Below are 20817 nucleotides of genomic sequence, written 5' to 3' on the forward strand. Positions count from 1 at the left end.
GCTCCAGCCCTTGACCAGTACTGCACTGAGGGAGTATGCGTATTCTTCTCCCCCCTACTTTATCCTATGCAATTGCTTACTAGCCGATTCTTAGTATGGAAAACCTTGGACATCTACCAAAACCCGCGTTCATTACCACTTGTTACCGTGGATATATTAGAGAATGCAAAGAAGAACAGAATTCCTGGTGTGTAATTGGGTGGATAAAGTCGAGTGGATATGCCTGTGCAATTTTTAGGAAGCTGGGCTGTTTTCTGCTCCATTGATGTGTAGTACTGTTGCCGGTATAACAGTAGGTGATGACTAACTAACTAACTAGCAGGTCTAGAGCTGCGGGCTGAATAATTACATAATCAATAGGTGAGGCCCCTGTCCCCGGCCGTATCGACGTCATATGATTTTCCCATTGGGCGGGATATCGGGGAAATAATATATATCTTGTGCAGACAATTATCTTGGCATAACGTCTTCACCTTTTACCTAAGTAAAATCATGATGCTTACCAAATGGTCCAACCAGCCAATCCTGTGAATTCCAATCTTCCCCGCGAAGGAGTATCGACCTTACTCCATCGCAGTTGCAATGCCTGCAACCGCAGGAAGGTCCGATGCAACAAGAAATCTCCGTGCGATAACTGCGTGAGGCTTGGATTTGAGTGTACCTTTCCACCGCCTGGACGCAAGGCCCGGACAAGACCAGCAAAAACATCCAACGCTGAGTTGATCTCGCGATTAAGCCTCTTGGAACGGGAAGTGCAGAAGCTTGGCGCGCAAAACCTTGCTGCTGATACCGCCGTGGACAACCTGGAAGATCAGCACATTGAGAAGACTCTGGAGAGCAGCCACACTGCGGCTTCATGGCCGTCGAATACCCCTGCAAATCTCGAAGCGGGCGCGGAAGAGTTCGAAGAGGAGGGAACTGGGATCCATGGAGGTCAGACTTCACCAGTGCCGTCTCTCACCACCTCTGAAAGTACACTAGGACAACAATTTGGACGGCTGGTCATCGACAGAAGCAATGGGACAAGCCGTTATGTGAACCATAGGGTTCTGACGGATCTGGGAGATCAGGTAAATTGTGCCCCCCTCCCTCCATATTAAGTCGATTGGGGTTCTCGAAATAACTTTCTGAATTTATTTGATTCTGTAAAGATCAAGGAACTTCGTGATGCTTTCGATCCCCAATCATCGCCGACACCATCATCCGAGGGAGATACTTCATCTCCAGACTCTCCTGCGACATACTCTGAAACACATAGCCCTTTCATGTTCGGTTATCGTTCTTCTGTTTCTTCTCTACACGAATACCATCCGTCGCCGACGATGAGCCATCTGCTTTTGAATGTCTTCGAAGAGAACATTGCACCCATAATCATGATCATTCACAAGCCAGCGTTGAGGGGCCTTATCCAAACGTCTTGCGCAAATCCCGAAGAGCTTGATAGGGGTTCCGAAGCGTTGGTGTTTTCTGTGTACTTCGCTGCAGCCTCTAGCTTGACACCTGAACAATGTGTCGCCCAATTAGCGGAAGATCACGCTGTCGTGGTCAAGCGATACCGCTTCGCTGTTGAACAGGCACTGGCGCGCGCAGGGTTCTTCCATACCCACAAACTAATTGTATTACAAGCAGCCGTCCTTTTCTTGACATGTGCTTGTAGGCCAAAGGATACTCAATTTGTGTGGACCATGATAGCCGTGGTTGCCCGGGTTGGGCTTGGTTTAGGGCTCCATCGTGACGGCAGCCACTTTGGCCTCAGCCCCTACGAAACAGAAATGCGGCGCCGAGTCTGGTGGTACATCTATCTACTAGATGTTCAATCATGTTATTTTCAGGCGACGAGCCCCCAGATTCGCGAAGGGGACTACGACACGCGATTACCGTTGAATATAAACGATGATGACTTGTCTCAGGAGTCGGTGGATATTCCGCAAGAACGGACTGGCTTTACGGAAATGACGCTAACACTGGTCCGCTGTGAGATCCTGATGTCCCGTCGCAAATCTATGCAAATGACAAGCCTAGGGGCTGATGGCCCGAACGTCTTGTTCCAAAACCGCAATCTTGCAATAGAGCAGTCCAAGCGGCTCCTTGACGAACGACACCTCCAATTTTGTGACCTCAGCATCCCTATTCATTGGGTGGCAGCAACGATTGCACGAGTCGCACTTGCACGACTATGGCTAGTTTCTCATTTCTCTCTCCTAACCGCGCAAGGCTTCGATGCAAATCAGTGGCCCGATCGATGCGAAGTTCTTATCTTAACGGCCGTCGAGGTCTTGGAGTTCGTCTATTTGCTTGAGACCAACGAGAACACCGCCAAATGGTCCTGGTTATTCCAGGGATATGTGCAATGGCAGCCGTTTGCTTTTGTTCTATCAGAACTCTGTGTGCGCCCGGCTTCCTCGTTGTCCGATCGTGCGTGGACGATTGTAACCCGGGTTTGGGAACGGTGGAATGAGACAAGGACTCACAAAGATGGGCTGATCATGCGACCACTCGAACGTCTGATGAAACGGGCTTCTGCAGTTCGCACTCGTCTATCTAGTCAGTCGGAGCTATCTGCTGTCATTGAATTCAACCCGACCGAGATGGAAATTGCGGACTCACTAATGGCGGACCAAAGGGAGGATTTGCCGGGGGATCTACTGGCTGTTGACACCGCATCCTTGGACATTTTTAGGGATGTGGTGATGAACTTGGGTTTATAAAAAAGACTATGGGGAATCCGCCTTGGCACTAGGAGCAGCTTGTTAAGCAAAGGATAGGGGGCTAGCGTATACGTGGGTGAATATCCTAGAAATGGGTGACTTTTTGTTAATCCTTCGGGACTGTTCTGATCCCAAGCGTACCTGTCGCCGATCCCGAGGGCCCGAGCCCCCAATGAATTAATGCATAGGGTTAACTGGCTAGGTTGCCTGGAGTGGACTAAGCCGAGTGGATATTGGTGCCTTGGTACCTTGGATTCAAGGCTCTAAGGCTGTGAAACTGGGGCCTGAGGCAATATAGAGATCGACATAGAGAGATACGTCATGGCTCTAGAGACCAGTACACTCGGTGCTCGGGACTGACCTCAAGGCCGGGTTGATAACGGAACAACTACCAGCTCCTCATTCCAGACCAATCAAATGCAGAGTCGTCTGCTGTTTATCCAATGGGTCTTCATATTGAGTGGTGGCAACGCGCCACAATAGTTTTATACCAGGTAGCTAACCGTGAACTTTTACCAGCGCATTGGTATGGTTCTTCGGGCGTCCAGAATCCCGATTGACCAATCCAAGGTTGGTGCACGGTCTCATTAAGTGGGTTTAGAACACGGTGATCGGTTATAAACCAACGCCGAGCTTATTCACTGGCGATGCCTTTGCCCGAGAACGCTCATTCGCCTGTGGCCAAATTTAAGATTTGAAGCTAGATATTGAATTATAAAAGCTTCTGCAATTACTCGACAACCCAGGATATACCTCAAGCTATACACACATATCGCTCAAGTTTCTCTGTCCTAAGAGGCGAATTCATCAATTATCCGCCATGTCTAAGTTGATCACTATTTTCGGTGCCACCGGCAACCAGGGCGGTTCCGTTATCGACGCCATTCTCGCCGATACCCAGCTATCGAAGGAATTCAAGATCCGGGGTATCACCCGTGACACCAGCAAGAAATCGGCACAGGATCTGGCCAAGCGCGGTGTTGATGTCGTTTCGGTAAGATTGGCTCCTTTTTCTTTTTCTTTTTCTTCTTCTCTCGTTCACTTCCTTGGTCGTCGCCTTTCGTCATGGGTAAAGACTAACATTCAAACAGGCCGATCTTGGGTCCGTCGACTCTCTCACCGCGGCGCTTAAGGGATCTCACACAGTGTTTCTTGTCACCAACTATTGGGAGACTATGAACGCCGATGTCGAGTACTCCCAAGGCAAGAATGTCGCCGATGTCTCCAAGGCCGTTGGTGTTTCCCACCTGATCTTCTCATCTCTCCACCATGTTACGGAGGCAACCAATGGCCGCCTCACCCACGTTCCTCATTTCGATAGCAAGGCCAATATCGAGAAGTATATTCGTGTTTCGGGAGTTGGATGCAGCTTTGTCCTTCCGGGTTACTACATGAGCAACTTCACCCAGATGCTCAACCGTGCTGAGGATGGGTCGTACCAGCTCTTCTACCCTGTTGGAAAGCAAGCTCAGTTCCCTCTCTTTGATGCTGCCCAGGATACAGGTAAGACCTATCTTGACTCTCCTTTTTGGTATACATCGACTCACATATCTCCTAGGCCTCTTCGTGAGAGCTGTCCTCAAGCACCGCAACCAACTGAAGAACAATCGTATTTTGGCCGCCGATAAGTATTACAGCCCCGAGGAGATCGTGGATACCTTCTCTAAGGTGACCGGCAAGAAGGCTGTCTTTATCCAAGTCTCTTCCGAGCGATACAAGGCCTCTCTGCCTCCTGCTATCGCCGACGAGTACCTCGAGAATCAGCTGTTTGTGGAGAACCCTGGCTACTACCTCGGGGAGTCCCTCGATTCTAGCCTGAACCTTCTCGATGCTAAGCCCACCACCTGGGAGGAGTTTGTCAAAAAGAACATTTCCGCTTGGGAATAGATCACTCAAAAGGGAGTATGCTGTTAATTCGTATATATACATGTATATATATATATATCTATTGTTTTAATGAAATTCCCCGATATCGAACTTGTTAAAGTGTGCTCTAAATATTAAGTCATGACAGGATAATCAGACGGATTTGTCAAAAATGTATTTTATTTCCATATGTAACTATGCGTACCGAATTTCCCCTGGGGCTTTCCTATTTGAGCCGCTGACATTTGAAGGCGGGAACTTTTGACTAGTCTTGACAGCCCTTGCTGACAGGGCCTTGCATAACGTGAAAAAGGCCTGAACCGCTTATTGGGGGGTACAGGCGGGCAGTTCTTAGAGGCTTGTTTGGGCCCAGCCAATCCCGTGCCGAGAAAGGACCTGAGCTCGCCCCTTTCCACGCCATGGCTAATACAAACCATCCAAAGAGGCTTGCAGGTGCAAACAGACCTAGAAGAAGTCCGAACCAATGGGTGAGAAAGGACCCGACCCTTTACACAACATGGCTAATACAAACAATGCAAAGAGGCTTGATGCAAACAGACCCAGAAGGAGAAGTGCCAATCCCATGTCGAGAAAGCCCGCCAAACTATGCAAACCACACAAATCTCAGCCATGATAAACATCACTTGGCTAGATCCAATCATCAACCCACAAAAACAGCGGCCTTTTGTTCTCTAGTTTGCATTTGTCGGATTTAGGAGATCGTAGTAGCGAGTGCAAACATGACCGTCGGAAGCTTAGGGGTAGATACCGCAGATAAAGAAGCATCGCCATACTTAAGAGCACTAATCATTGTCGATTCATACAGATGGCTTTTTGTTTTCACGCTGCCGCGCTACACTCCCCCACATCAATTGGATACCCGGAGCTAGTGCCAGCCACGTACACTTATATATAATATGGCCGAAGTGAAAGGTCCATCTCGGGAGTCGTCCCCACTTCAAGTAGCCCAGTACGTGTCGCCGGGTCTGAAGAGTCGAAAGACGTACCGACATGCAATACTACGGATGAGGATGAGAAGAAAGCGGCTCCTTCAACAGGGCCTCCCAGTGTGGAATATCCGGGAGCTATAATGGGCAGTGTTCTCACCATCGCCTTGCTGCTGGCCATGTTTCTGGTCGCTTTGGACATGGTAAGGACTATTTTGTCCTTTTCAGGGAGCTGTGCAAGGAGGTAGCTAATCAAGTCTCTCCAGAGCATCATCACCACCGCTATTCCCACTATCACGGCTCGCTTCCATAGCGAAGGTCAGATGGGATGGTATGGATCCGCCTTCTTCCTTTGTTTAGCCAGCTTTCAGTCCTTTTGGGGGAAAGCATACAAGTACTTCCCCATCAAGATTGCATTTTTAACCGCCATCGCCGTGTTTGAGCTGGGAAACTTGGTGGCTACCCTCTCGCCCAACAGCCTGGCCTTGATCATCGGGCGTGCCATTCAAGGCATCGGTGGCGCGGGTATTACCGGTGGCTGCTACACAGTTCTAGCCTTCATCACGCGTCCGAAATACCTACACGCGGTTTTCGGTTTCACCAGTGGTGTCTTTAGCTTGTCTTCTGTGCTGGGCCCCATCCTGAGTGGTGTGTTCACCCAGTACGCGACATGGTGATGGTGCTTCTGGGTTAACTTACCTATTGGAGGTCTCGCAGTGATCATTTGAGTGCTGTTTAGAAGATGCCTCCTCATTTTCGTGTCGCGCATGCCAAATTGAAAGAGCTCCCCTTCCTCTTCGATATCCCGGGCATCACCCTCACGGTGTGTGCGTTGGTATGTCTGGTATTAGTACTAGAGAACGGCGGTGTCAACAAGCCCTGGAACACCAGCTACTGTATTGGACTTCTCATTGGATTTATCCTGATCGTTATTTTGCTTATCGCGCTAGAATGGAAGCAAGGTGAAGGGGCCATGATCGTTCCTAGGATAATCAAGCGCCGAACCGTTCTCGTCCTTGCGCTGTTCAACTTGACAGCACAGGGCTCTGGATTCGCCCGCATTTATAACCTTCCCATTTACTTCCAAGCAGCCCAAGGCCAGTCACCCTCAGAGTCGGGGATTCGAACACTGCCTACAGTGTTGTCAACCTGTAGGTAGCCTTCACCGTTGCCCCTATCGCCCCGTCTCTCGTGATTCCTCAGAACTAACCCACCTTCCGAAACAGCCATTTTCAGCCTCGCTGGTTCCCTTGCTATCGGCAAGGTGGGCTACTACCAGCCCTTCCTTATGTTGGGTTCCATGTTTGTGACGATAGGATCCGCTATGATCTACACCCTGGAGCCGAACTCTGGGGCAGGCAAATACATTAGCTATCAGGTGCTGGCGTCAATTGGGTCGGGGCTCATCATCCAGCTCAACGTCATTGTGGCTCAGGCAATATCCAAGCGGGCGGACATGTCTGTCACCGTGGGCTCTGTTTTATGTGAGTCATGCTGCGCACCGTCCTCTTTTGCTGCCTCTGGACACACCGACTGACGGAAACCCTTACTCTCACAGTCTTCCAATTCATTGGCGGTACTATCGGTGTTTCAGCTTCTACGAATATAATGAACAACGTCCTCATTTCCTCGCTGCCAACAGATAGCCCGGTATCTGCTTCTGATGTGCTTGCCGCTGGTTCAACCAATCTGACCAAGATATTCCCGAATGCTGCGGATCTAAATATCGTTGTTAACGCCTACATGAAAGGACTAAAGGCCGCCTGGATCTGGAGTATTGCCCTAGCCGGAGTGTCCTTCTTGGTCTCCCTCGCCGCAGAGCGCAAGAGTGTACGGCTGGACCATGTTAAAAAGAGAGCCGAGAAGAAAGCTGCGGCTGAGGCTGCGACTCCTTGAGCCTGCATGCGCAAAACCGCGTTGAATTTGGAGGGCTAGTTATTAGCAGACCCCTCTAATAGCAGGTCAAGAAACTTAAGATTATGCGTTTTTGTATGGTAAGTCTGGTACCAGTTGTCATATGATTTTCTGGTTATAACAACATGTGTCCACTATACTTTCAACTTAGTATTCGACAGGGACGACTAAAATAGTTCCTGTAGAGTGAATCTCAAAAATGGCTTGAACAATACACACTTGGCTTAAGCGTGAATCAAAAATTGAGCGGGTCACAACAAAATGAGGGCCGTCGAAAATACGGGTACTTTAATATACAGTGACATTTCATTAGTAGTTGCACCGGTCACGTTGACTGCGCTAGCTGGATACGACTAATTAAGATCCGAGCCCAGCATGGTATCATCTGGTAGTAGTCCCAAATAAAACATATTCAATTAAAAAGAATTGATAAAAACATACAACAGTGAGGATTCGCTGGTGGTCACCCACCCAACTACTAACTCACCGGCGTGTGGCTTAAGTACGGCTGAGCGGACGGGAAGCCCTGTTTTCCACACCCTATGGTCGTATGTATCAGTTTATGTGTGAAAGAGGACTATATAGTCAAATCAAATGTAGCCTCCTAGTGTCTATTGCGTGTTATATAGTACCGCATTCAGCTTTTAAATGGCCCTAATATTATTAGGGCCTGGTACCTTTTTTAAGAAAGAAACTTGATCAGAGTCGTGGATAGATCTCCGCAAAGCCTATTAGTGGGTCGGGCTTTGTGGAGGTCTAGTCGTGGATAACCTCTCGAATCTTTAGACGGCCGAAGACGCGTGCAATACCACCCCTATTATAGAGCTGACACACATCCAAGCTGGTCAAGGGGCAGAGCTCTGCCTCCGCGTTTCCTGCTCCTTCTTCAGCTCTGCCGATAAAGGCGCGTAGTGATGGGGTCCCACACACGCGAATTGCAGAGACGACCCCTATGGGGATGCCTATAGGCGCCATTGCAAAAAAGAAGTAGTCAAGGCCTGCGACGCTCTCACTGAGATATCGCTTCGTGATCTTTGCACCAAAGAGGGATAGGAATGGCGCGAGATCGGTCGCGAGATGGTTCGAACAAGTCATCTTAGTCGCCCGCGGCTAGGCGACATGGAATATATGAAGATATTTGGATGGATAGATCACGTACATATGGATATCCGCGCTATCCACTCCTTCTTGATGGTACAATCGGGTTGCAAACCCTTAATTCTTGCACTTAAAAGCACGCCCTGGAAGACATATTAGCAAATGATATATTTGTAGTCCATTTTGCTCTTTCTATTGTTGGCATAACCATCCACCTGTTGAGCCGCTTCAGCAGCAATTTCCGGGCAAAAATATTTATAAATTATACATATAAATAGCGCGCATACATTGCCCGACCATGTGAGCCTGCTCATTCTTTTGAGTTGGAACTAAGAACCTTGAAAGAGCTCTTTCTTAGTCGTCCATGGTAAAAAGTGCCCTCATCTTCAACTTGGATCTATTGTGTGATCATGCTTGTTTTTCGATTGCTGCAAATGAGAGAGAGGTTCCATTGTAATGAGCCGGTACATGTATTTATCAACACTAAGTCTTACATCACACACCGTTTGACCGCGGGTCCTTCCCGACTCTCGTCTTCATCTTGGGCTGCACGTACTTTCCGAACAGTTCCACTCCGCTCACAAACTCGTCAAACTGCAGCATAACACCCTTGACTCCCTCAACGTCGGCAATCTCATCTAACAGGCTCGCCACCTTTGCGTAACTCCCCACCAATGTGCCTCCATTCAGGTTGACCAGATGACCCGCTGAAGCGCCTTCCACAAAACGTGCGACCATACTTTGCGCATCTGCCTGTGTGTCCATCTTCGACTGCGAATGGACCCAGGCTACGGCCTCATCATCGAGGTTATCGCAGTAAAGCTTCCATTTCGCCTCAGCTTCCTCGTCAGTTTCGTCCATAATAAGCATCATAAGAATCTATCATTGAGTGTTAACTGTAATTCTCATGCTGCAACAGCAAACCATCAGCTGATAGAATTCTTACCATGGCCCCGACATCCCTTCCCGTCTCCTGGGAAGCGTCAATCAAACGTTGGTTCGACTCAGCGAATGCCGTCGGAGCGTTGATTCCCTTTCCAAGCGTGAAGTTATAGTCCGCGTAGTCCGCCGCAAATTTAGTGCCGCGGTCGCTCTGTCCAGCGGCGATAATTTTGATGTCCCCGGCTGGCCGAGGCTCCAGGCGGCAGTCGTCCATCTTGAAATACTTGCCGTCTAGGTCGCACTTGCCCTTCTTCCATAGCTCTTTCATAACCCGCACGTATTCCTCGGCGTAATCGTACCGGTAGCCAAAATACTCGTTTCCGGGCCACAAGCCCATCTGGGTGAACTCAGCGCTTTGCCACCCGGTGACCATATTAACTCCGAAGCGGTTCTTGTATTGCTCGGACTCTGCCGTGCTGTTTGCAATGTCGTCTATGGTGACTGCCATCCTAGCACAGATAGCAGGAGGTAGAGCAAGGACAGCAGTCGAAGCGAACAGCTTGATGCGGGAGGTACAGGCTGCGATGCCGGCCATAAGAGTGAAAGACTCCAGGTTGTAGTCCCAGTGTTCTGTCTTGCCGCCAAACCCTCTGAACTTAATCATTGATAAGGCGAAGTCAAAGCCATATGACTCGGCGAGCTTCGCAACTTTGCAGTTCAAAGCGAAGGAGGGTTTATAGTGCGGAGCGGCGGTGGAGATGAGCCATCCGTCGTTTCCCTGTGAAAGCAATCAACATATAATCCAGATACGCCAATTATCTAACTTACAATAGGGAGGAAAACGCCGATATCTAGGGTCTTGGAGGTTGTGGAAGGCATGATGACGGTCAGCGAACTTGAAATTGTTCAAGAAATGAATAGATATGTCTTGGTAGACAGGGAGATTCAGCGTAACGAATTGTTTTGGGTGAGGAATCTGAAAACGGAGTCGCGTACCTTTTAAAAAGCGAATTCGCGAAGCGCCTTTTGAAATCGGCGACCTCTTCATGTTCTCGCTCTTGTATGAAGTAGACACTGTATGCAAGAGAGTGGATCCATCTTTTTCGGCGCGAGATTTTCTTTGACCAATCGTTCCTCGGGCCGAACTTTTAAGGTTAACGCTGATTGCGATATGATAGGCTGGTTCTTATGGGGGGTGGACCCTACAGTGAACCAAGTGTCAGGTCATCATATAGTAGATTAACCTCAGGAGACTACGAGTGTGCGGCTTCGACACACATGCAAGTGACTCAAATGTCTTGTGGCTACTGGGGGAGGGGAGACAGAGAAGGAAGAAGTCTGGTTTCATCAATCTATGAATAAGCAAGGTATTTATACCGTTACTTTTAGCAACAATCTGCTCAGCCTGTCACTAAGCAACATGGAAGATGGGAACATCTAGAAAAAATACTTCATCGGACACGGTGTAGAGCAAGGTGCACAATAAAGCCTTGTCTCACGTAAAGCAAGTATATTCACCCTTCCTTCTCTCGTTGCTTAGTGCCCGAGTCGCTTCGTTTCGTCAGTAATTTATTATTTCGGATTTACTTAGTAACCCAGAAAGTCTAAGGAGAACTGTACATTTTATGTTATCGATATATCTATCTATGCAAGTTAAAGGTCTCACTTAGCAAGCGTGTGCCGATAGTCATAATGCCAGTCTTCCCGCGCAAGGTCTGCCCGGATCTTGTATGAACTCTCCCCCTCTTCGATAACACCCATGTTCAAATCAACCACCAACATACCCTCTGCCCAGTCAAGCCGTGCCAACGGGCCAGCAAACGGAACACACACCTGGGAAAGACCGATAAATGACTGAGCGGGAGGACCCCCGGCATTGGCAAAAATGATCCCTGTCAAAAGGGGTTAGACATAAAAACAGGAACAAGACTAGGTATTAGAGTCAGGGAAGAACTCACCGCATGTATTCTCAAAGCATCTACCAGTCAGGAGCGAGTCGATGAACAGCTTCTCGGCGACCGGGTTAACGACTCTTCCTCCCTCGCTAGTCTCGTTGAGTAGCCAAAACGAGGGAATGATTATCAGCTTTGCCCCCTGGGCGATCAATTCACGGAAAGCTTCAGGGAAGCTCAGATCCCAGCAGATCAAAAGTCCAACCTTGCCCAACGGCGTGTCGAATACCTGGTGAGGCTCGCGTGCGCTACCCGTGAGGTGAGCCCGTTCGATCGGGCCCCAGAGGTTCTTCTTGACATATTTTCCCGCTAGATCTCCCTTGTTGGTGATAAAGTATGCGGCGTTTAGCAGCCTCTCGGACTCGCTGCCCGCGTCGTGAAGTTCAACAAGCGTACCGGGAACGATGTTGATGCTGCATTCTTTTGCTAGCTTGCGGTATTCATCTAGATATGTGCTCCACGAGCCACAGATAGGCTTAAAACTCGGATCCTCGGGCGCCCATCCCGTTAAATGATATTCGGGGAGAACAGCTAGTTGAGCACCCTGGTTGGCTGCAGCCCGAATGAGACTAGTGGCCTTATTGAAGTTGGCTTCCACTCGGAGGGTCTGTATATGAGAACATTTAGTAATAATATCAAGTTCAAGGGCCTTCGGTGTAATCGCCTACCTCCGAATGCATCTGAATCACTGCGACTTTATATACGGGCCCCATATTTTGATGCTGAGATGTTGGAATCGAAGTGGTTGATGTTATTGCTCTACTTCAAGCTAATCGGATAAGCATGAATATATATATAACATGACGTCGGATGCGACATGCAGCAAAACTAATATACAAGAAGATGCGGGGGCTAAATCATCCCTGTTTCGCATCGAGCGAGCCGCTAGCCGACATGTTCGCGCCGAACTTGACATAAGGTTTATCGGGCAAGCCCGTAGGCTTTTGAGAACGACACTAAATGGCCAGTTCTATTAAGCAAAATATTGCATTTGCTTTCGAATTCTGAGTATGGAAGGAACAATGAAGGAAAGAAGGAATCGGTAGGGTCAAACGAGAATTCGAGAATCCAACTGGCGGGTTGAAATGAATGTATAGGAATTCTAAAAAGCTTCATGATAGCCGTCTAGCTTTCTGATTTGACAAGATTTGTCCCATCCGGCCTCAAACCATGGACAAAGAGCCGCGCTTCAACAGGCTGCTGCTCCTTGGGAGACAGGGAGTCACGCGCCGCACCTCCATACCCACCGAAAACCAACTGTGCCTTCAGCTGCCAGTTCTGCGGGATGTCCCAATTCGTTGAAGCTTGCTGGTCGGCCAGAGGATTGTAGTGTTGAATGTTGGCCCCAAGACCCTCTGCCTCCAGCGCTACCCACAAAGCATACTGGTGCATTCCACTGGTGTGTTCGCTCCACTGGGGGAATCGCTCCGCGTAGAGCTCATACTTTGCTTGGAGATCTTCGACGATATCTGCGTCCTCGTAGAATAGGATCTTTTGTGATGTTTATTAGTCATGAGCGGGCTCCATTGGTGATAGGCAGAGTAGGAGAATAGGAGAAGAGGAGCTATAGGAAATAAATATGAAACATGAACCAACCGTGCCATAACTGTTTCGAAATCCAGCGATGCGCTTCTCTGTCTTTGGGAACGCGCTGTCAGGGACGATTGCCTTCAAGCATTCCAGAACAATATTCCAAAACCGAATATGCTCGCCGTGAAGGAGGACGACTAATCGCGTAGACTGCGAGTTAAAGGAAGAGGGAACATCTTGGATGATGGTGTTGACGATCTCCAAGATTCGGGCATCGGAGATTGGGGACGTGTTGTTGAGTTGGTAGATGCTTCGACGGTAGTTGACCGCATTGAGAAAGGTCGAGGGTGCTGCCATTTCCAAGTAAAAATCAGTTCTCCCAGATCGTAAGATGAGTTGCTGAAAGGTTTCCTGGCCCAGCCGTCCCTGGGAGATGGGCGACTTTTATATGTGGGAATCCAGCGAGAATCGGCGCGGGTTTAGTATGGATTCCTTCGCCCGAGATTGAAGCGGGTCCTTGGGTAGGTAGTGTTGACTTAAAGGTACGTAACATATCTATCTCTCAATATGTCGAGTAATAGTGTGCTCCAATCTATTATACTGGTTTACTCGGACTTATGCTTCCTAGAAACTGCACTTATACTATTTATGCCCTATCGAGTTCGTGCCAAAACATGATATAATTAAATCTACAATATAACGAGGGAATGATTCCATGACTATGTCAGCATAATGGGGGTTGGCAGCTCGCCCATGACGTCGCGCCAGTCAACAAACCCTAGCCCACGGCTTGAGGGAGGGAGTCTCCCGTCTGCGTCAAGGTGGCGGTCCGTTCGCTTCCATACCTCTAGGACCAGAGCCCTTGCCCGAGACAAGTTGGCGATCCCCTTTCCTGACGCATTTTGAAACCACTGGAGACACCTGTGTCGCAGCTCGACATCTACGGCCTCACAAGCGGCAACGAGGGCAGGCCATAATGTAATGGCAGGCCTGATTGAGCGGCCCCGAGTGAGGCACTGAATAGTCTCGAGGGAGTCGAATGTCAAAGCGACAAATTTCTGATAATCTTGAAAGGGAGTTTCCAAATTCGCCCATCTCGGCCTGCCTTTGTCTGGATAGTCCGTTTCAGAGCGCCTAAACTGTGGCGAGTCAAAGCAACGCCCGAAGAATAAAATGACGGCGTTATGAAAGGCCCATTGGTGGCTTTCAAGCAGCTCATCCCGAACGGCTGTAGGGATGACCGCATCTTCTCCGAATGACCAGAGCAGTTCCAGTTTAGAATCAGGTACGTAGAAGTTTATCTCATCATTTAACGCGCTCCTTGATAGTGCCTTAGGATCAAGTGTGATATCGTAAAGCTCTGCTCTAACATGTTCGAATTCTTGAACTAGGCGTCCCTCGATGCTGACGCGCGGATCCCATTTAGCAATCTGTCGGTCGGCACGAACGGTTCGATAGAGCAATGATATCGTCCGCAGGCTGATGCCGAAACAGGTATCTAGAACATAATGGGCCGGCATGACGATTCCCTCAGGATGTTGGAATCCCATCGAGGATGTGGAGAAACATGAGATATTATCACTGTCCTCGTCTGGTGAAATGGACTTGATCGTCCTGCACTCATTATACTCAGGTCCACTGGCTAATGCTCCTTGAGTAGTTGTTTCCAAGAGCTCGTAAAACCGGTATATCTGATAAAGCACGCTGGACCGAAGGTTTGACCTCCAGAAACAACTCGACCCGGTCATAGTGAACACGCTGTGTGCAAGACTGAGATGCTCTTGGTAGCTCTTGCTATCAGATGCGAAGCTGTTGCTCGAGACTAATGACAATGTGCAGGCCAGTAAGGCATGTTTCTGGGCCTCTGAGTATTCGACATCACTATCACTCAAGCAATCACCCACCAACTGTGCGGCATCGAGCGCATAGACCACACCCTTCACTAGCAGACTTTGTCGCTCCGAACCACCGAGTTGGGCTCGGTGTAGAGCTGAGACGGCAAGGATGGCGTGACGTAAAGCGAGAGTAGTGCGATCAGGTGATTGTGTAAGGGCCAAAGGCAAATATATTTGGAGCCATGGGTTGCGTGGTGGATCGATAACTGGCATCATGATGTGGCCCACCACCTCGCGGTAATGCCTGATCAGGAGCACATCTTCGCGGTCAACAGGCTCGTCCTGGTTCGACGGCCAGCCAGTAGGTGTCTGTAAGGGAGTCTGGCCATGAGGCAGCTGGTGCCAGAGCACTTCGGCAGAATCACCCTCCGTTTCAGGTGACGACATTCCAGTGCCACTAATGCCACCTGGTGAGGAAAGTATGGACGAATTAATATTCTCATTAGTCTCTACACTGTCAAGTGGGCTTGATGCGATGGAATTACCGCGACTTGGCGCAAAGAAAGTGTCTGCCGATCGGCCAGGCTCACCCCCCTGAGTATCAAGCACGCAGGTGGCATTAGTCGCATGATCAAATAACCGTGATATCGCAGCGTTCGCTGCAGGCGCGGGAATAAATCCATGGCAGACGTGTCGCCGAGAGCGTTCACAATTTGCGCAGGTCGGTCGTCGTCCATCACACTACAAATAGGGTCAGAGAGAGAGACCGAAGCAAATTTAAAGACGCAGACCTTGATCTTTCGTTGGCGGCAGGTGAGACATCCCTATGATAGCGTTAGGTAAGATGACGGGTGAGGAAAGTGGTTTGGGGGAAATTTGTGGGGGAGTGGGGGTTGAAGGAACGCACTGTATACACTCTACCCCCCGCCGTCCTGTCCTGGGCTTCTCAACGGGCTTGCGGGCAGGGAGTTGACTTCTATGACTTCCGATGGGATCAGTCGGCAGACACTGATCAATATCCCAACTGAGAACGCTCGAGGGATCGATATCAGTCTCCATCAATCCAGAAACTATGGGCTGTTGCATGTTCCGAGGATAGCGAACTTGGGGAATTTCTGAGCGAAAGCGACTTGGCCTATCTAGGCCTATATTCGCTTACGTTTCGCCAAAGATAAGCCAGCCCTGCCCTGCCTTGCTGCTCTAGTGATCCGTGATAGGGCATTATCGGGGTTTAATCTTATCTGATGTTCTTTTTCTAACTTCAATGTTCGCTCCGAGATATTAAGGTTCGGACTTGACACCTCAGGTCAAACATCGAAGATTACAGTTCTGTATAATTTATAACATTTGGTATATAGAGTAGACCATCTTCAGCGAGAGGGACTTTAATTAACTCATTTTTTTCATTCCTTACTAAGTGCTCCTGCTTCTCTATATCTAGTGTGCACATCGCCCCTGTATACATTGCATGAACTATATACATATATCAATCATCTGGCACAATGATGACCTCTACGTCGCTTCACCCCCATTCCCAGCTCGCCAAGGAGCTTGTACCCGATAGCCCATGCTCCCTTGTCTGCCCATGGGCTCCTCTCCCATCCAAAAACGAACCCAGGGACAACACATCATGTTCCATTTCTAGCGTTGTGGAATATACAGTGCCAAGTTCTCAGACTGCCCTGGTCTTACAGGGATTACGCCAGCCATACGCCCTAACCCCTGCCCATCCAGTTCCCCTGGTATCGCGCTCCGACGAGCTCGTGATCAAGATTCAAGCTATCGGACTGAACCCGATTGACTGGAAATCAGTGTATGTGCTCATATAGTATTTATCCGTGGCGAAACTAACATCCCAGCAAGTGACTATGGCTTCGGTATCCCTTCTCTCCCCTACATTGCTGGTCGGGATTTTGCCGGTGTGGTTGTCAAAGCACCCCAGGGGTCTGCCTATTTAGGAGGTGACGTGGTAAGCAATAACCCAGCCTGTTTCCGTGATGCATCCGCTTAAGAGCCATACAGGTTCTCTGTGCGTCCACGGACTACCGTGATCAACGAAAGGCTGCATACCAAGAGTACGCCGTCGCCCAAGAACACACTATTTGCAAATTGCCCTCCCATGTCCCTGTCGCACACGGTGCTGCACTAGGGGTTGCGTATGTGGCAGCCACTTTGGCGCTGGGGGTATGTCTGAGCGTTCGGTTGCCGGCCTTGATAGGTAACGATCTATGCGACATCCTGCGAACATTACCACCCGATTCTTTCCCTGCCGATATTCGATCCGAGTGCCTGGAGTCAATCAAAGAGCATGAGAGACCTTGCCCTGGGGATTGGGTCACGATATGGGGTGGGTCATCCACCAGCGCGCTGTTCTTATCCCAGATCGCTAGCCTAGCAGGCTTAAAGGTCATTTTAGTGGTGGATGTGGCGAGACACGGAGCGAGGTTGGCCAACTCTGGCTGTGTCCTTGTTGACTGTCACGATCCCGCTAGAGCTGTCGTAACCATTCGTGGCATTACGCAGGGAAGTCTCCGATTCGGAATCGATACTGTTGGCAAGGAAACTGCAGCACAACTTGTCCAATGCTTAGAACCGAGTCCAGAAAAGAGAGCCCATCTTGTTGCTTTGGCGGCGCTGCCAAAAAAAGAGGTACCAAGCGTTGTTTACCATTCCGTGCCCATGAAGATCTTCCACGAGGTGCCTAAAATTGGGAGAAGCTTGATGCTCTGGTTGGGAATAGCTCTGGAAAAGAGTTTACTATCTCTCCCTGCAATTTCCACAATTCCGGGAGGGTTGGGCGGAATCAATGCAGCCTTGGATCAAATGCGCCAAGGCCAAGTGTCAGGCAGGCGCCTGGTCGTTCCTATTTAAGATCTATATGGATCATCTCGTTTTCTTCTTTTTCCGTTTACATTCTTGTCCTAAATGAATACTACAAATATTCTCTCCTAGCAATAAAGAAATAAGTTTTAGATAACTTCCTTGGTTTCACCATAAAAATACACTTTCTCAACAATGCACATAGCCAGTACAGTTCAGTCCACAATTAAACAGAAGAGTAAGGGCGATCTGATGAACTTGGGTGAGAAACAATCTATACCAGAAATATAGATAGATGAAACTGTGCATCTCAACACACCACATAATCATTTACACAAGATGCTTTTAAGATTACCTGAAACACGATTCCTCACGAGAAAAGAATACCCAATAAATTTATCTTGATGGGGTTGTAGAGCATTTATCGTTTGTCTAAGAGAAATATATATATCTGACGTTAACAACCCCACCTGGGCAAAAAGCTGGAATATCATAATAATCTCTAGAATGCTGCCCTTGTATAAAAGCAAATGAAAGTGATCAAAGTTAACGTGTCAGATTCTACAGAATATCGAATCGTGAACATTAGTTCAAAGGCCTGAAATGGGGGTGGCGGTAAGACCTATCAACGAATCAGAACAGGGTAAATGTCATGTCGCCAATAATGTCATTCCCAGAGTCCGCAACAAATTTGATTGAAAGTACGATTATACGCATATTCATTTCGAATTATTGCTCATCTGTGACATAGAAAATCTGCCCACATGGACCCATCTAATTCCCAGGGCTCAGAACAATCCATATATCCATACGACACAAACCACATCAGTGAACTGCTTAAGCGCAAGCGCCGCACCCGTGGCATCAAGGCATGTTTCCCTTGCCGCCACAGAAAAGTCCGATGCAATGGTAATATGCCATGTTCTAGTTGTGTGCAGCGTAACCACCCGGAGTTATGCTGTATGCTTCCTGTCTCAGGGCATGAGCCGCCACCTTCCGATGGGAAGAGTAGCTCTATGAATAGGGATAGGGATGAAGAAATGCAGGGAACTAGCACTCATAGGTATGATCCAACGCAGTTCGTCTTGTTCTTTCAGTGCTCTTCCTTATTTTGCTTTGCGGTGTCGTCCGAATCCATGAACATAGGACAATATCTCAAATTTTTGAGGGCTTCCAATTTTCCGACTACTGACAACATATTCAACAGTATTTCCGGCGAAGATCAAACAGTATATTCAAATGAAAATAATAAATATCTTCCGGGGATTGATCTCATTCTCAGCCGGCTCGACAAGATGGATAAGCAGATATCTTCACTCAAGGCAGAGCTGCGTCAGACCTGCTCAAATGCTCGGTCGGGCACAATTGCCGAAACCGATTCTGCATCTCCTACAGAATCACCATTTACGAGGAAAGGCTCTACACTTGCCAAATCTCCCGGAAAGCACTTCGTCGAAGACGCTACCGGCGCTACCATCTTCCTAGGCAGCCATTCGGATCCACCTGTCGCTCTGGGATGCCGACGAGCTGGGAGTGACCCAATGCTTAACGATGCAATGCTCTCCGACCAGCTTGTCCCCCGGACGTATCCGTTTACGAACCTGTGGAAGCAAGAGCCCGGAGCCGGTGAAATATGTGAGACTTTACCAGACGAGTCGGATATTATCCGGTATGTATCACGGCTGTTTAATGAATTATTATCATTGGCCTGAGCACATAAATACTGGAGATTGTACTGATTGGTCCCAGATATTGGCAAGTCTATCAAACAAACGTCCACCCGTTTTACCCAGCGCTGGTGACCTACGAGCAATTCAATATCTCGCTATTTGAATTTATGAACAAGCGCACAGGAATGCTGCTGGAAAATGAGGCGATGAGATTAGATGACGTGGATTCCTCGTGGCTTGCACTGCTCTTTGCTGTGCTTGCCTGCGGAGTGCAGTTCTCGAATGACCCCATCAAGGAGCGGGATCTACGCTGCAAGGTGTTCAGTAAGTCTAGTCTGAACCCTCTTTCTTTCATATCTAGATCTAACTGTACCAGTCTGCTCATCTTTCCAATGTCTCCGAGCCTCAAATTTCTTCAACAACACCAACATGAACCAGATCCAAGCCAAGGCGTTAATTGGAAACTGCCTGCGGAACAACCTCGACACTAACAGTGCCTGGATTCTGATGGGTATGTACCCCACTTTAGTAATAGCCAGATGACAGTACTGACTGGTTATAGGATCAACTATACGCCTTGCGCAGAGTATTGGACTACATGAAGAGACAGCCTCAGAAACGCAAAGTTCCACGCTGGAACAATTCCAGCGAAAACGCTTATGGTACGCTCAAAATTTAGCAACCTCGACACAATAACTCCCATTAACCCAGACTCTAGGTGGATGCTGTTATGGCAAGATACTTTCCTCTCCTTCACTTACGACCGCCCACCAAACATAAACAAGCTAAGCAGCAGCATCCCACATGACCCAGGCACAGGTCCAGGATGGTCCTTCGCAGAATGCGTCTGTGCCATATGCCAAGTCCTCCTCGAGCGTGCACGACAAGACAACACTGAAACCATCACCGAAATACTATCCTTCAAAAGCCGGATGGCAGCTATATTCGAAGACGCCGCCCCGTTCCTTTGTGACAAATCCCACTGTCGCAGCCTGCAAGATCATCTCGAGCGTCTAGCCCTGAATATCCACATCTGCTACGCGGTCTGTCGTCTCTGTCGGCTGATTCTGGAGTCTTCATCCAGTGAATCTCATAGTCCGACTGTAGATTTCGATTCCATCAAGATGGAATGTATTGACTGCGCTGCTCAGGCTGTTGAGAGCTTTTTGGATATGCATCGTCTTGCGGCGACCGTGTGTCGCTCCTGGGCGTTTGTTCACAATGCTGTTAGTTGTGCGCTCACGCTTCAGAGCTTGGTTTCTTCGGGTCCGCAGCGTTCGCGTGCTGGAGTGCTTGTTGAGCGGTTGATTGTTGTGTTGGAGCGCGAGGAACAGCAGTCTGTGTGGGAGGATACGGATACTAATATAAGGTACTTTGGTCCATATTCTCGGGCTTTGAAGGCCTTGCGGGAGACTAGTGATGGTCAGTGAGCGGATATCATTGCATACGAGGTGCCCAAGACGGAAGAGCGTGACGAATACGAGGTGAAATACGAGGGAGACTTCTAATTTTATTGATTTATAATAGATCACAATTATTAGCTGAAATGGGGTTGGTTGAATTCTCCATATTTTGTGTGTAAATACCATTCGCTA

The 20817-nt window shown here is 48.7% G+C and overlaps 11 protein-coding genes across 11 annotated transcripts; 6 read left to right on the top strand and 5 right to left on the bottom strand.

Annotated features, from left to right (window-relative positions):
• Positions 1 to 506: 506 nt before the first annotated feature.
• N7517_007276 (uncharacterized protein) lies at positions 507 to 2708 on the top strand (the record flags this gene model as incomplete). Its single annotated transcript, XM_056725006.1, has 2 exons — positions 507 to 1070; positions 1152 to 2708. 2 exons carry the CDS (start codon positions 507 to 509, stop codon positions 2706 to 2708), a joined length of 2121 nt encoding a protein of 706 aa, XP_056581256.1.
• Positions 2709 to 3528: 820 nt separating this feature from the next.
• N7517_007277 (NmrA/HSCARG family protein) lies at positions 3529 to 4595 on the top strand (the record flags this gene model as incomplete). The annotated part of the gene is made up of 3 exons (XM_056725007.1): positions 3529 to 3702; positions 3800 to 4211; positions 4267 to 4595. The coding sequence occupies 3 exons, from the start codon at positions 3529 to 3531 to the stop codon at positions 4593 to 4595; spliced, it is 915 nt and encodes a 304-aa protein (XP_056581257.1).
• A 1069-nt stretch (positions 4596 to 5664) lies between these two features.
• Positions 5665 to 6198, top strand: N7517_007278 (uncharacterized protein; the record flags this gene model as incomplete). The annotated part of the gene is made up of 2 exons (XM_056725008.1): positions 5665 to 5724; positions 5788 to 6198. The coding sequence occupies 2 exons, from the start codon at positions 5665 to 5667 to the stop codon at positions 6196 to 6198; spliced, it is 471 nt and encodes a 156-aa protein (XP_056581258.1).
• A 65-nt stretch (positions 6199 to 6263) lies between these two features.
• On the top strand, positions 6264 to 7417 carry N7517_007279 (uncharacterized protein; the record flags this gene model as incomplete). The annotated part of the gene is made up of 3 exons (XM_056725009.1): positions 6264 to 6672; positions 6748 to 7005; positions 7080 to 7417. The coding sequence occupies 3 exons, from the start codon at positions 6264 to 6266 to the stop codon at positions 7415 to 7417; spliced, it is 1005 nt and encodes a 334-aa protein (XP_056581259.1).
• A 774-nt stretch (positions 7418 to 8191) lies between these two features.
• On the bottom strand, positions 8192 to 8530 carry N7517_007280 (uncharacterized protein; the record flags this gene model as incomplete). The annotated part of the gene is made up of 1 exon (XM_056725010.1): positions 8192 to 8530. The coding sequence occupies one exon, from the start codon at positions 8528 to 8530 to the stop codon at positions 8192 to 8194; it is 339 nt and encodes a 112-aa protein (XP_056581260.1).
• A 498-nt stretch (positions 8531 to 9028) lies between these two features.
• Positions 9029 to 10294, bottom strand: N7517_007281 (Pyrimidine monooxygenase RutA; the record flags this gene model as incomplete). Its single annotated transcript, XM_056725011.1, has 3 exons — positions 9029 to 9412; positions 9480 to 10193; positions 10244 to 10294. 3 exons carry the CDS (start codon positions 10292 to 10294, stop codon positions 9029 to 9031), a joined length of 1149 nt encoding a protein of 382 aa, XP_056581261.1.
• Positions 10295 to 11077: 783 nt separating this feature from the next.
• N7517_007282 (carbon-nitrogen hydrolase family protein) lies at positions 11078 to 12080 on the bottom strand (the record flags this gene model as incomplete). The annotated part of the gene is made up of 3 exons (XM_056725012.1): positions 11078 to 11307; positions 11374 to 11974; positions 12036 to 12080. The coding sequence occupies 3 exons, from the start codon at positions 12078 to 12080 to the stop codon at positions 11078 to 11080; spliced, it is 876 nt and encodes a 291-aa protein (XP_056581262.1).
• Positions 12081 to 12492: 412 nt separating this feature from the next.
• N7517_007283 (uncharacterized protein) lies at positions 12493 to 13254 on the bottom strand (the record flags this gene model as incomplete). The annotated part of the gene is made up of 2 exons (XM_056725013.1): positions 12493 to 12858; positions 12964 to 13254. 2 exons carry the CDS (start codon positions 13252 to 13254, stop codon positions 12493 to 12495), a joined length of 657 nt encoding a protein of 218 aa, XP_056581263.1.
• A 362-nt stretch (positions 13255 to 13616) lies between these two features.
• Positions 13617 to 15179, bottom strand: N7517_007284 (fungal specific transcription factor domain-containing protein; the record flags this gene model as incomplete). Its single annotated transcript, XM_056725014.1, has 1 exon — positions 13617 to 15179. One exon carries the CDS (start codon positions 15177 to 15179, stop codon positions 13617 to 13619), a length of 1563 nt encoding a protein of 520 aa, XP_056581264.1.
• A 1055-nt stretch (positions 15180 to 16234) lies between these two features.
• N7517_007285 (zinc-binding alcohol dehydrogenase family protein) lies at positions 16235 to 17603 on the top strand (the record flags this gene model as incomplete). Its single annotated transcript, XM_056725015.1, has 3 exons — positions 16235 to 16545; positions 16596 to 16701; positions 16755 to 17603. The coding sequence occupies 3 exons, from the start codon at positions 16235 to 16237 to the stop codon at positions 17601 to 17603; spliced, it is 1266 nt and encodes a 421-aa protein (XP_056581265.1).
• A 1244-nt stretch (positions 17604 to 18847) lies between these two features.
• N7517_007286 (fungal specific transcription factor domain-containing protein) lies at positions 18848 to 20652 on the top strand (the record flags this gene model as incomplete). The annotated part of the gene is made up of 5 exons (XM_056725016.1): positions 18848 to 19221; positions 19302 to 19546; positions 19599 to 19733; positions 19785 to 19884; positions 19941 to 20652. The coding sequence occupies 5 exons, from the start codon at positions 18848 to 18850 to the stop codon at positions 20650 to 20652; spliced, it is 1566 nt and encodes a 521-aa protein (XP_056581266.1).
• Positions 20653 to 20817: the final 165 nt, after the last annotated feature.

The sequence above is a fragment of the Penicillium concentricum genome (assembly GCF_028827145.1).
Source record: "Penicillium concentricum strain IBT 3081 chromosome Unknown utg000002l_segment0_segment0, whole genome shotgun sequence".
NCBI classification, from domain to species: Eukaryota; Fungi; Ascomycota; class Eurotiomycetes; order Eurotiales; family Aspergillaceae; genus Penicillium; species Penicillium concentricum.